The sequence below is a fragment of the Lepisma saccharinum genome, chromosome 27 (assembly GCF_977018435.1).
Source record: "Lepisma saccharinum chromosome 27, izLepSacc3.1, whole genome shotgun sequence".
Lineage (NCBI taxonomy): Eukaryota > Metazoa > Arthropoda > Insecta > Zygentoma > Lepismatidae > Lepisma > Lepisma saccharinum.
Genome location: NC_139255.1, coordinates 45,446,768 through 45,460,569, shown reverse-complemented (window position 1 = coordinate 45,460,569; position 13,802 = coordinate 45,446,768). Strand labels below are relative to the sequence as shown.

Below are 13,802 nucleotides of genomic sequence, written 5' to 3'. Positions count from 1 at the left end.
TTTGTGTACTTACCGACATTTCGGCGCTCGGATGATCTATAAAAATAAGCTCGGATTCTTCTCCGTTCAAAAGGACAGACACATTTTTCTCTCCGAATTCGTCATCTGCAACAAAGAAGGGAAAATACACTTATGTTCTTAGATAATCACAGAGGTTGTGTTCAAATTGTGGCCAGACTTGCATGGAATTGTGCGAAATTTTCAGCAATTCTCAAAATGAAATTTTGAATTTCATGTTTGCAATGAATATTCTCTCTTTTACGCTAACCTGAAAACCTTCCGGTTACTGGGTAACTGGTACATGCATTCAACAATTGAAAATTAAATAATTAACTTCTCTAGTGCTTTGTTATTACTTAATTGTTCGTTACAATTGCCTTCATTGTTGCATAAGAAAGGAGAAAAGTTTGACGAGATTTTCTTTTCATTCATTGTTGCTCCTCAAAACAACAATACCAGCAGAATACTGAACAGAAACTTATTTGGTTAAAGCACGTGGTAATTGGAAAATAAATTTCATGGTTAATTATTATTGATAGAGAGAAAATGATTGTATTATGTGTGTAATAAATTTTCTGATAAATAAATTTGTGGTAATTATTATGTTGCTAATGAAAGTATTGTTCATTACGTGGGTAATATTTTTTTATAAATTAATTTATAGTATAGCTACATTATGTGGTTAGAGAGTAGTTGTTTTATGTGGGTATTTTTTTCATAAATTAACTCGTGGTATACATTGCACGGTTATTTATTATTATGTTGTTAATGTGAGAGACTGATAATATTATGTGGACAGTGTATTTTTCTGTTAAATTAATTTCTGGCATAAATTATATTGTTAATTATTATTTTGATAACGAGAGAGAGAAAGAGTGGTCATATTATGTGGGCAATATATTTCTGGTAAACGAATTTATGGTGTAAATAAATATAGTGAGAGTGGTTGTATTATGAGGGTAATAATTGTTTTCATAAATTAGTTTGTGGTATACAGTATTTTGACTGAATTACGTATATAACCTGTAAAATTTGTTAATATTTGTTCTAACAAAAATACTGTCAGTGTTTTATGTTAATGAATTATGCAGTAAAGTAATTGTATCACTAATGATTTGTTTGGTGATAAGGTTGAAGAGTTATGTGGTGAATGGATAAGGCTCATTCAATATATAACCGGAAATATGTTCTAACAAATATTTATTACAGTTAACAAAAGATCTACAGTACTATGTATGTTCAACATAATACCCCCCGCCCCTTTTAGTTCAATGCACCTACGCCAGCGCTTGATAAGGGCACTGATTCCACAGGGGAAAACATCTTTTGGACGCGTGCGTAACCACTCATGTACCACTGACTGGATTTCGTGGTCATTCTGGAACCTCGATCCGCTGAGTGCATTTTCAGTGGGCCAAAGGTGGTGCGAGATCAGGTGAATATGGAGGGTAAGCACTCAAACTTTAGGTTCTCGATGGTAGACAATGTCACACTGGCAGTGTTTGGTCTCGCATTGTCATGGAGCAAAAGCACACCAGACCACGTCGTCTCTGCACAATGGCTGGTTTCAGTTTTTCGCGCAAAAGGTTGGAGTAAGTGGTACTGTTTACATTATGACCTCTGGGCACTGTACGTATGACGTAACGGCGGGGAAGGAGAGGCAAATCATCTCCGGTATCAAGTCCTCCACTTGAGCAATGTTTGCTTTCCGTGACTGCAGTGACAGAGCGACCTGGACGCGGAGAATCTTCAACACTGGTTTGAACTTCTCAGCCCACTCGTACACTTGTGATCAGTGATGTGCGTCTACGCGTAAACAATGATAGTCTACATTCTACACGTAGACTATTTTATACACATAGATTACGTAATCTATGTAAAGAACATGGCGAAGGGTGATAACTTAGCAAAAGGCGGCGTGGAAGTAAAACAAAATTATACTGCGTATCAGTTGTTGATGTGTGAAGAGAACTTTTCATACTCTTTCTTCCAAATTCGAACAATTTCTCACCTAGGAAGAGACCTAATATAGGGAATATTCTATTGTTTTATGGGAAAAATACCACTCTTGCCTCGCGACTGCCATCTGTTGTTGTTTTTTGCATACTATTTATCTTCTTCCATAGTTGATGATAGAAGAGAAGAGAAATTTTGTTGTAAATAGAATTCTTTTAATTTCGTTAGGAACCAATATAGTTGAAAATGTCACTTTCCTTTCATGAAACCCTTGAAAATTAATTTTAATGCACTTTAGATTGTCTACGTAGTCTATGTAAACTACAACCCAATGTAATCTACGCGTAGATTACGTGTAGACAAAGCATGTAGACGTAAACTTATAGTCTACGGCACATCACTGCTTGTGATCGACTCATACAGTTGTCACCGTACGGAAGTGTCATGCGACGATAAATTTCTATCGGTTTCACGCCTTCACTCAACAAAAATCTCACGACACTTCGCTACTCCAGCTTGGAGCACTCCTGTAAGGTTGCCGCCATCTTGTGTAACTGTTTCCCAGCGTCCCTTGCGCGAGGCAGGCGTGCCAGCCCCAGCTGTGAATAGCTTACAGATGCATTCACAAAATAACAAACATATAACAATCACGCGTATGTTAGGCTTTTTATACTACTTTTCCGGTTATTAAATTCAGTTCATAAAACTGTTAAATCATCATTAAGTTAGACATTTAGTACTAATAAATTGTGCTTAATATACTGATTCATGTGCCTGATACAGTCTGGGAATGTGAAATATATTTTCATTGAATATCTTGCACTCATTATTACGTACGCAGCGCGCAAAAGGAAAGTCCTCAGGAATAACTGATATGAAATTTGTCGAATAATGGCGGGGTAGAAAGGCCTGTTTCGGGTTATTAAATGCAAAATCGTCTTAAAGTGTTTCTTCTGTGGGTCATTGAAGGATGCCGCGGGAGGAGTTAATAGGTCGTAATTTCACTGCTTAAAAAATCCAGTGACGTTTACGCTGGAGCAGTGTCTTAATATTCTTATCTTCGTCTCGCAGGCTCGAGCTGGTGTCTTCCGGTCTGTATATGTGAGAGATGGAACCATGTGTAGAAGGGCATGCGGAGGGGAGAGGGAGGGGGAGGTTGGGTGGAAGCGAGATGCAGAGAAAGAGAATTCGAGTGATAGAGATGAGATGTGGAGAGAAGATAGCACGAGAGAGAGAGAGAGAGAGAAAGGAACGAAGATAGAACAAAAGAGAGAGAGAGAGAGAGAGAAGGGACAAAGATGGAAAAGAAAGAGAGAGAGAGAGAGAAGGGACAAAATGGAAAAGAGAGAGAGGGAAGTAGAGGAAAAGGAAGAGAAGCAGAGAGAGAGAGAGGGGGGGGGAGTGGAACAACGAGAAAGTAAGGAGGTTTTTTAAAGTTTTTAAGTCCGCTTTATGCACAGAGAGGCTAATCGGGACTGACACTACTGACCTTGATTAGAGAAAGGCAGGGGGATTTGCCGCTAGGCTATCCTAGGCTGTAGGCTATGGGCAGCACAAAAATGAGACGTAAAAATTATATATTTCACACATAGTTTCATTTCAATCACAGTAATTTATGTTAATTATTATAAATTCATTGAAGGAACATGATAATTTCAGACTGAAATAGTGTTTTTTGAGAGGGCATCACTATTTTGGAGGAAAATATGTGTCCTTTGCCCACCTGGAAAAAAATTACCTTGCTTGCCCCTCCCTGGAAAAAATTCTGCGGACGTCCATGGGAAGAGTGACAAAAAAAGATAGAGGGAGACAGGGAGAGAGAGAGAGAGAGAGAGAGAGAGAGAGAGAGAGAGAGAGGAAGACAGAAAAGTAGAATAATAGAAGTAATTGAAACGTTTGAAGAAAGAAGAGAGGAACAATTGTCCCAAACTCCCTTGCATCTTTTCTTAAGTAAATGGCAGAGGTCAGAGATGTGTAGACTCGAAATAAGTGGAGACATAAACCGCATTTAATGGCCGTTTCTACTCCTCCGCTGCAAGCGCTTGAGTCCCATACGGCCTCCTGGACCCATTCCTGTGTAGAGAGATACAGCGGGGAGCTTATTTGCTTTATCCTGCCGCCACTCGTTGTCCCAGAGGTGCGGTGGGTGAGTGGTGGATTGATGGAAAAGAGCAGGGTTGCCAGGTTTCCACAGAAAAAAATTCGGATTCAACTGCAAAAGTTTCGAAACTATTTTTTCCCAATTAGGTTAATAAACATGTGAAAACTTTGGGGGGGGGGCAAGGACAGTTTACTTTCTCTTGGTAGACAAGGCTCATCATTAACAGGCTATAGTGTAGTGGGGGGGGGGGACTTGCCTTCCACGCCCACCCCATATCGCCGCCACCGATACGATGGAATTGAAGAAGGGACACTTGCAAAGAACATCCATGCCAAGGCCTGGATTCGAACCCGGGCTGAGCAGATACCAATGCCGATGTATCGATATAAGCCGATACCAGAGGTATCGGAAAGTATCGGCTGAATATTGTTTACCGATAGCACTGATACATTTCCGGCGGTTTGATATTCGTTGGGTCTGCAAAAATATAGCACGGCACTCGTGAAACCTAATTACCTTGGTAATTATACAAAATTCGAAGTTTCTATTGATTTTGTACCGATATTATGTGAAAAAAGTATATTTTGTGATTACATAACAGATATTTTTATTATTATAACCGTAAACTACAGGAAAATAAGATATTTTTATATTTTGATGTAATTTTTTAATATCTTAAATGAAAACTCTTGTAAACTGATGCTTATAATTAAAATGGAATGAACACAAACCCACTAATACTAATCTATATTTTCAGCAACTATTTATTGTTACAATTTTCAGTCATCGGTATCGGTTCCAAGTTGTATCGGCTCAGCCCTGTCTGAAATTCTGAAACGTCCCAAAGTTTTTAAAGAAAGATCCAATTTCCTGATCCTAAACCTTATTGCTGACACAGTGTATAAACAAATGATCGAATAGAAGAAGACCGAAAGTTTGCTCTTTCACCCGAGAGAGGGCAGCACGTGTACTGACATTTACTTCAGTTAAAGACCTCTCAACGGGGAACGAAAAATGTGCTTCATCCACGTGCCATCGAAAAGGTCAGATAGTCTTTCAACGTAGCTCATGTGGAGAGGTTCTTTTCGTCCGTAATATCATTTCCTCATAACGCCAATGCGTCTGATAGGAAAATAGTTGCCTGGCTTTTTTGTTCAGTCATTGCAACTTAGAAAAAATATTAGTTTTACATGCAGTTTCTCCTAAATACAAGGTAATCGAAAATAATATGCATGACGACTAAAAATAAAGCATTGTTTTGTGAAATTATGCACCCCATACAGTTACTCATGGACAGTGTTGCCAACTTAGTTCTTTTTGGACGCAGATCTGGCAACCTTGCACTCGTAGTTTGCTCCTCAAAATGCTCCAAGGGGATTTTTAGCTCTCCGAGTGAAAACAGCCGTTCGGTGTTGACGGTCTTCTTACTATTACCAAGAAAACGCAATCATATTTCACGATTCATTGACATTGTTAGATAGCAACATACTGCCATTTCCTCGTTTGTCTAATGAGTAAGGTTTTCCTGATACCTCAATGGATAACGCTACTTGCTTGTACATGGTTGCACATGTCGGTAACTTATTTCAGCTTAAAACTGTAGATGCATTCCAGATTAGCCTATCTGTACAAAAAGAGGGCTGTGTCTTCAACTATTGCCTTTAGATTTCGCAAATCCGTTTCCTTGAAAATTGGTTTTAGCTCCATTTTAGATGTGACTTGGCAACACTGCTCAATGGATAAGGATACACGATGATAATTGATACCCTGCTAATTGATTGATTGATTTTACTTCGCTTTTCTGCCATTTTTTGCCTAAATCCTTCGCGAAATGGTCAAATGGTGTGATCTCATCAGGATTATCGAGTCTATGTCTGAAATATATTGTTTCAAGCACAAACTTCCCTACAGTTTAAAGTGGTTGGCTACTACGCTATTGGCTCTCTACGCATTGAATAGTCACTGCGGTTCCACATGATGGATAGAAGATCCACATCATCAAAGAAGATGATGTCTGTGCTGATATCCATGAGAAAAGGAGAAAGAAAATTTTCGTAATTCCTAAACGATGTTTGTATGCATAGGCGTGCGCAGAACCTGTGATTAGGAGGGGCAATAGCATTGATGAAAGTTCAGTTAGGACAGAAAACTCTAATTTTATCTCACTGTTTCAGTTTCATTGCATTGATGGGTGTGTGTATATATACACACCTCCCACCCCCACCCGATCTAGTAGTACTTAGTTATTCTTACTTCTCTCCCTGGTAATTTACAATGCAGTACGGAAAAATAAATTGCAAGCGAAGCGAGCAAGAACATTTTCAGATCCAAATTTTTGCAAAATGAACACAGTATTGATTTAATATGACGAGAAAACTTTCATGGAGCGCCATGGCATTCTCTTTTATATATATTTTTTTCATTTAGTCCGTTCGGCGACCAGGGTCAACTCCGGTCGACCCCTAGCTACGACTCTGAAATTGACAAGACTGCTAGAAAAGCATACATTGCGAGCGAAATGAGGGGGCAATTGCAGCTCTGTGTCCCCCTTCAGGTGCTCTTGGCGGTTTGGAAGAAATAATGCAAGATAGACGTGAAAACTAATTTCATGTTGAGAATTCTTTTGTCCTGCTAGATTCTGCTAGTCTTGCTTTCCTTTACTTCCATGTTTGCCCCCTTCAAATTGATTTCCGTCCAAGGTTGGGGGCCAATGCACCCTGTCCCCCTGTGATTGCGCCACTCCACCGCCTTTCCCCGTAGTTGATTTGAACTTTCATCGGCTTGAAAATACTTCATTTTCTTTAAGAGTATAATATCGTTTAATAACGGCGATAAGTTTCCTCTATCCTAAAATTCTAGGTGAAAATTTAATAATGTAGGGTCATGGACGTCTGGAAGGGGGCCAAGGATGGCCACATCTCCCCCTCTGAAATAGAATGTTAACCTAAAAGTACATTTTCACACATATAATTCGATTTGTCATAGTAATTTACATTAATTATTATAATGGGGATGCAGGAATGCGATAATTTCAAATTCAAGAGGTGTTTTTTGAGGGGCAACACTATAATCGGAGAAATATGTCTCGTGGAAAAATACCTTGTTTGTCTCTCCAAAGAAGAAATCTGCGGACATTCATGATTAGGGGGGGGGGGCGTTTGCTCCCTTTGCCGCTCCGTGCGCACGCCTATGTTTGTATGGACTAACGAACCCTAAACACTACAATGCAAGAGTGTCTTAAGATTACAACCGTGTCTTTCAGTTTCCAATGAAGAAACAGTTCCAGAAATAGGCAAGTCCAGTGGACGAGGGCTGGATATATCAGTCAGAGGCGCGCGGAAGAAGACGGTTAAGAAACGACAGGTAGGAAAGGTTACATGACAGGCAGGAAATGAAGTAGCAATCGCTTTTAATGCCAAATCGACGTCTCAGGTGGATAAATAATGGACGCGTACGTCAGCTGATGTGCCTGCAGGGAGACACGGCGGGGCTGGGTGTTGCAACGGGACATAGCACGCGAGGAACCGAGACGGGCAGTGCTGACACCTTGTAACCCGAAAACGAAGCTCGGTTTCGACAGGCTGCCTGTTAATCTTCGCCTGTCAGCGCGGTTACCAAAGACTATGTACTATAAAAGGAAAAGGGTTGGTTTGTCTCTCACGAAAATAACAGAAGCCAGAGATGAGCCGAGGCGGTTTGTTTTGATACGGCTGATATATTTTCTTAACTACGCTTATCGTGAAGGGGTCACGGAAAGAAGGGCGGGAGAAATAATCAAGGGAATAGGGAGACACCCGTAGCGTTTGTTAAAGGTACTATACCGTCATTCTTCTGAAGGAACTGAGGGGAATCACGAAAACGCCTCAGTCGAGATTTGATTGATTCATTTTACTTCGCTTTTATGCCACTTTCGGTTAATCGCGAAGATAAGGATGAGTGTAGATTTGAAGTCACATCATTTACAGATTTGTAGGTTATATCCCAAAGAACACACATGTCCAGGACGGGATTCGAACCCGGGACCCCTTCATTACATGTCGATATCGTTAACTGTTACACAATCGGAGATAGCATACAATCAACTTAGCCTGTGATATGAGGGTGTATATACGGCAGTAACCCTTGTTTCATACATTCTCATTTTGATCACCTGTGGACACCACGGAGCCACAGCACTTTATTCCCCAAGGGATTCGGGTATAGATATATATCTCAAAGCCACTTGAACTTGGGACCCTTGTAACAGGGTTGAAAAAAAGAGAGATTGGTATCGAGGCCATCACGACTTCAAAATCGAGATAGGAAGAAGACAAATACATTTTACATCAGTTTGAGTTTTAAGTTCTCTGTTATGCACAGATAAGCTAATCGGGACTGGACCTACAGTTTAAAGTGGGATCGTAACCGCTATGTGCGTCCACCGGGTTCGAACCCGGGACATTTCAAATCTATCGAGAAGAGACCAAGAACTTGACAGATGTCTAAACATCTCGTCTCGTTGAAGACTTTAGCAAATTAGAATGTATATTAAGTAGCCAAAGGTCCCAGGTTCAAACCCTTGTTAGGCATGGTACATTGACATTGTCCCTTCTTCCATTTCATAAGCTATCATTCATTCGCATCGTCGCGATTAACCCAAAAGATAGAAAAGCGATGTATAATAACTGAAACAGCCGACGCACGTGGTGGAGTGGTTAGCATAGTGCCGCGACGGGTCTCGGGTTTGAATCCCACCCTGACATGGGTGTTCTTGGCGAGTGATCCTTCATCATATCATTACTCATCTTCGCCAAAAGTGGCAGAAAAGTGAAGTAAAATTAACCAAATCAAGGGTAGCTGAGATAAAAAGAAAGATAGTTTAGGAATGGTGGTTTGATGACTTACAGATACGTAAGTCGTGTTTGTTGTTTGATATCATTGTAAAGTATAACGAACAAATAATATGCCTCGGAATGAAAATGGGGCGAGGCTAAATAACAGAGACGAGAAAGTTCGAACCCAGCCCGCCCGTATCGCAATCCACGAACCCGCCCGTACCTCAAGATCAAAACGAACACCATGCCGAGTCAGGGCAGCAGATTTGCGCCTAGAAGGGACCAACAAAGCGATTAAACATCAAAGAAATCGCCGCTTGATCTGCTTCGAGGCTCCCCCTGCAGTTTGCACCGCGCGCAGGCCTCTCTTCCTTTGAGACTAGACCAGTGGTTGAATGCGGCAGTCAATTCAGCATAAAATCCCGTCCTCTGCCAGCTGAAATGGAAGCTAATGGTGAACGGTAGATAAGCTAGTTCGATGCTCACTCACCCTCCAATCAATGTCTGCTTTCTGGTACTGCTACCACCTCTCCGCCCCTACCCGGTCTCGTAAACACATTATACCCACGCACCACATGGCCTTGAAACCATATCTTCTAGTCTCCCCGCTTTTTTTTTCTGTTTCAGAGACGAAAAAAGTACAGCTGTACATTTTGCTCTTCGCTTAAAAGTGAGCTGCATGTCGTGCCTGCCCGAAACAAGCTTTCATTATGAACCCAGTTTAAAGTACACATCTGTTACAGAGTTTTGTATGTTGCTTACTTAATGTTTAATGAACCGCAGATGATACAACGGAGAGAACACACACATCTTTGTGGTAAACCCAGAAATTGCAGTAGGAAGGTTAATTCAAAACCCTTCTCCAGTGTATACAGATGAGTCAATTAGGCACATCGTCCGCATTCGTTGGTGACGCAGATGGATGACTCTTTCTCTCTCTCTCTTTCTAAGGAAAAATAATGAGAATGGAGACAGAGAAAGAGCAAAGAAAGAAAGAAAGAGGGAATGAGGATAAAGAAGAGAGAAGAGGAAAAGAAAGAGATACGTCACGTGACTCATAGGAGCAGTGTTGCAATACGCGGAAGTTACAATTCTACTAGACTTGAAACTGGCAAAGGCTATACGCTGTTGTGTCATTAAAAAAAAAAATACTTACGAATCTAAAGTAGCACGCTGCCCTTCCTGGTCGTGGACTTGTCAAATTGGTCCACATCACTTTTACATTTATTTCTTGTGCGTGGTTTGTTAGGCGTTACTAACTCCTTCCCAGTTACTTTGTAGCGATCATTTTCGTTTCAAAGTACTTACTGACGTATCACGCTTTTGCACTTGTTTCACGTTCAACGTAAGACCACTGTCAGCTTCTATCTTTATAAACTTATGCATGTTAAGATAACTTCTCTACTCTGACTATTAATCACTTTGCTTTCTCAAATATTCATTCCAGTTTTCACCTCAGCTTCCGTTGAATAAAACACAGGTCAACAATCACCTTACTCGTGGTAACACGATCTGTCCCCCCGAGAGGAAGCGGATTCCTCTTTTGCCGAGGGGCTTAATCAATGGGGATTTCATCGACAAAAAGAATCCTCTGTCATTACTTTTTCTTGAACTGTCACTTTCTCAAACTGTCGTTTTTTAACAATAAGCTCTGAAGTCAGAGTATAAATATAGGTAATTGTTATGGCAGTTAGCAACTCTGATCTCAGTGGAACTCTCGCATCGACGCGCTGACGGCAGGCTTCTGCGCAGCTGAAGGCCAGAGCTCAAGTCAAACCGAATGGCCTGTACTATTTTATTCCTATCTCTCCTCCAGGGGTGATCAGAGAGAGAGAGAGAGAGAGAGAGTAGAGAAGGAAATAGAAAGAAAAGAGAGAGAAAGATCTAGTAATAGCGTCGTCGCCTTGTAATGAAGAAGTCCAGGGTTCGATACCTCGTGGAGGAACATAGTGCTTCGGATGTAGTGTGTAGTGATGTAGATCTTGTGTTCAGACTCTGGTTAGGGAGTACTACATTAAGTTTTTTCGCGTCTTGTTGAGGGGCCTCAGCGATGTACCCAGTGGATGTACACCCAACGGCAAAAAAAAACAGTAGGCGAATTGCCCACCACCATTTTCATTCTGTCTGAATTACGCAATATGACGACAATGAATTGAAATAATGACTTCAATAAGCAGAGAGCAATGCCTGCTTCGAACCAACATACTTTTATTCCTTAAAACAACACAGTAGAATAAAGAAGTAATGAAAATAGCGGTGGACAATTTGCCTACCATTATCTTTGCCGCTGACTGTACATTCCACGCTGGTTCGGATTCAACTTAAAGTGTAGTCCAGTCCCGATTAGCCTATCCGTGCATAAAGTGGACTTAAAACTTTCGTTTCGTCTTGTTGATATTTAAAGGTAATTCAATCCAATAAGTAAAAAATACGAACATAGCAAGGACCTAGCGAATAAGAAAGAACACCGAGCTCTCGCAACAATAAACCAACACTTCCTGGCAGAGATTTTAAGACTCCACCACATTTCAGGAAGCACTCCTTCTTGATCGAATCAAATGTAGGGTAGAGCTAAATGTGAGGCAGTTCCGAAAAGCCATAAAACCATCGCAGCCAGTCTGTGCCGTGTTCCAACAATGAAATCGATCCCCTGTGCAGTCTATTGTTTCGTTACACATCTTTTTTTCGACAGCTGCAAACCCTTTCTCCCCCGTCTTCGGGAAAAGCCAAACTTCCTGGATTCAGGAATTCGAAGATTTGCCAATATAGGCCAGTTGGCTTCAGGCTCTTGAAGTAAGGAGTTACTTGTAAGGCAGCCATTTTTTAAAATTACGCTTACTTTAAGCTTCTCATTATTTCTCCAGGACAATTCTTTATATATAATTTCTGTTACTTTTTCGTTTATATACGAGGGAGAGTCAAATTAAAACGTTCATAGTTACATGAGGAATCAACTGTTATTTACAAAACGACCTCAAGGGAGCAACACTGATCAAGTGAACTTCAAAACACCAGTTTTGTCATTTTAAAGATGGCGCATCCTTTACACTCTTATACAGTGAAGAACAGTGGCTTCTTGCCCCTTGGGAGCTTAACACTTATAGAAATTCTCCCTCAACAGAAAATTCAATGTCTCTATGCATGCTTACAACACCTTCGCTCATACGTGACTGCACATACATTACCAAAATTGTTGCTCTTGAGATACACAGGTACTAACTCAGACTTGAAAGTCAGTGGCGTATGCCAAGTCTAAAACCTGGGCTATCTCACTATGACACCTGGTTCTAGGCAGTGATGTGCGTGTACGCGTAAACAATGATAGTCTACATTCTACACGTAGACTATTTTATACACGCAGATTACGTAATCTATGTAAACAACATGGCGAAAGGTGATGACTTAGCAAAGGGCGTCGTGGAATTAAAAGAAAATTATACTGCGTATCAGTTGCTGATGTGTGAGGAGAACTTTTCATAATCTTTCTTCCAAATTCGAACAATTTCTCACCTAGGAAGAAACCTAATATACGAGATATTCTAGTGTTTTGTGGGAAAAAGACCACTCTTGCCTCACGACTGCCATCTGGTGTTGTTTTTTTGCATACTATTTATCTTCTTCCATAGTTGATGATAGAAGAGAAGAGAAATTTGTTGTAAATAAGATTATTTTCATTTGGTTAGGAACCAATATAGTTGAAAATGTCACTTTCCTTTCATGAAAAACCTTGAAAATTAATTTTAATGCACTTTAGATTGTCTACGTAGTCTATGTAAACTACAACCTAATGTAATGTACGCGTAGATTCATGGGCGTCCGGAAGGGGAGGCAAGGGGGGGCCGTGGCCCCCCTTGGAAAATGAAAGTCAACCAAAAATGATGTATTTCACACATATAATTTCATTTTTGCCACAATAATATGTGTTAATTATTGCATGAACATCATAAATTCAAATGTAAGCAATGTTTTTTTTTTAGAGAACAACACTTTTTGGAGAAAATGTGCCTTGTTTGGCCCCCCCCCTGGAAAAAAATACCTTCCTTGCCCCTCCCTGGAAAAAATCCTGCGGACGTCCATGCGTAGATTACGTGTAGATAACGCATGTAGACGTAAACTCATAGTCTACGGCACATCACTGGTTCTAGGCTATGGAGGAAGGGAGAAGACTAGACTCATTCTTGAAGTCTTCAAGGAAGCCACGTTGCCATCCCAACGGTAGTTAGGTTGCAAAGTTATAAAAATTTAGGTTGCCAACTCCTAACAATTCAGGTTGCCAACTCCCAAGAATTCAGGATGCCAACTCCCAAGAATTCAGGTTGCCAACTCCCAAGAATTCAGGGTTGCCAACTCCCAAGAATTCAGGTTGCCAACTCCTAAGAATTCAGGTTGCCAATTCCTAAGAATTCAGGTTGCCAATTCCTAAGAATTCAGGTTGCCAACTCCTAAGAATTCAGGTTGCCAACTCCTAAGAATTCAGGTTGCCAGCTCCTAAGAATTCAGGTTGACAACTCCTAAGAATTCAGGTTGCCAACTCCCAAGAATTCAGGTTGCCAACTCCCAAGAATTCAGGTTGCCAACTCCCAGGAATTCAGGTTGCCAACTCCCAAGAATTCAGGTTACCAACTCCCAAGAATTCAGGTTGCCAACTCATAAGAATTCAGGTTGCCAACTCATAAGAATTCAGGTTGCCAACTCATAAGAATTCAGGTTGCCAACTTCAGAATCGCCATTATCTTCAGTATTTTACTTTCTAGACTTCAGGCTAGATAGCCTAGCTAGCCTGGAATACAAGCTCCTGTTGAAAGCATACGTTTGGTTTGGTTTGGGTTTGTACGTTATGAATACGATCGAAGAGCTTTATGCCAATTAACAGTAATCTCTTAGCATAGATTGCTACATGATTTTGAAATACAGTAAAACCTCGTTAATCC

At 40.6% G+C, this 13,802-nt stretch overlaps 1 protein-coding gene across 2 annotated transcripts in view; it reads right to left on the bottom strand.

Moving 5' to 3' along the window:
- The window catches only part of LOC145980451 (uncharacterized), a 359,637-nt gene that overhangs the window by 20,814 nt on the left and 325,021 nt on the right, over positions 1-13,802 (bottom strand). For both annotated transcript variants that reach the window (XM_083113549.1, XM_083113548.1), the window contains exon 4: positions 14-105. In XM_083113549.1, coding sequence (XP_082969675.1) covers positions 14-105 — 92 coding nt within the window. The remainder of the gene's footprint in view (positions 1-13; positions 106-13,802) is intronic.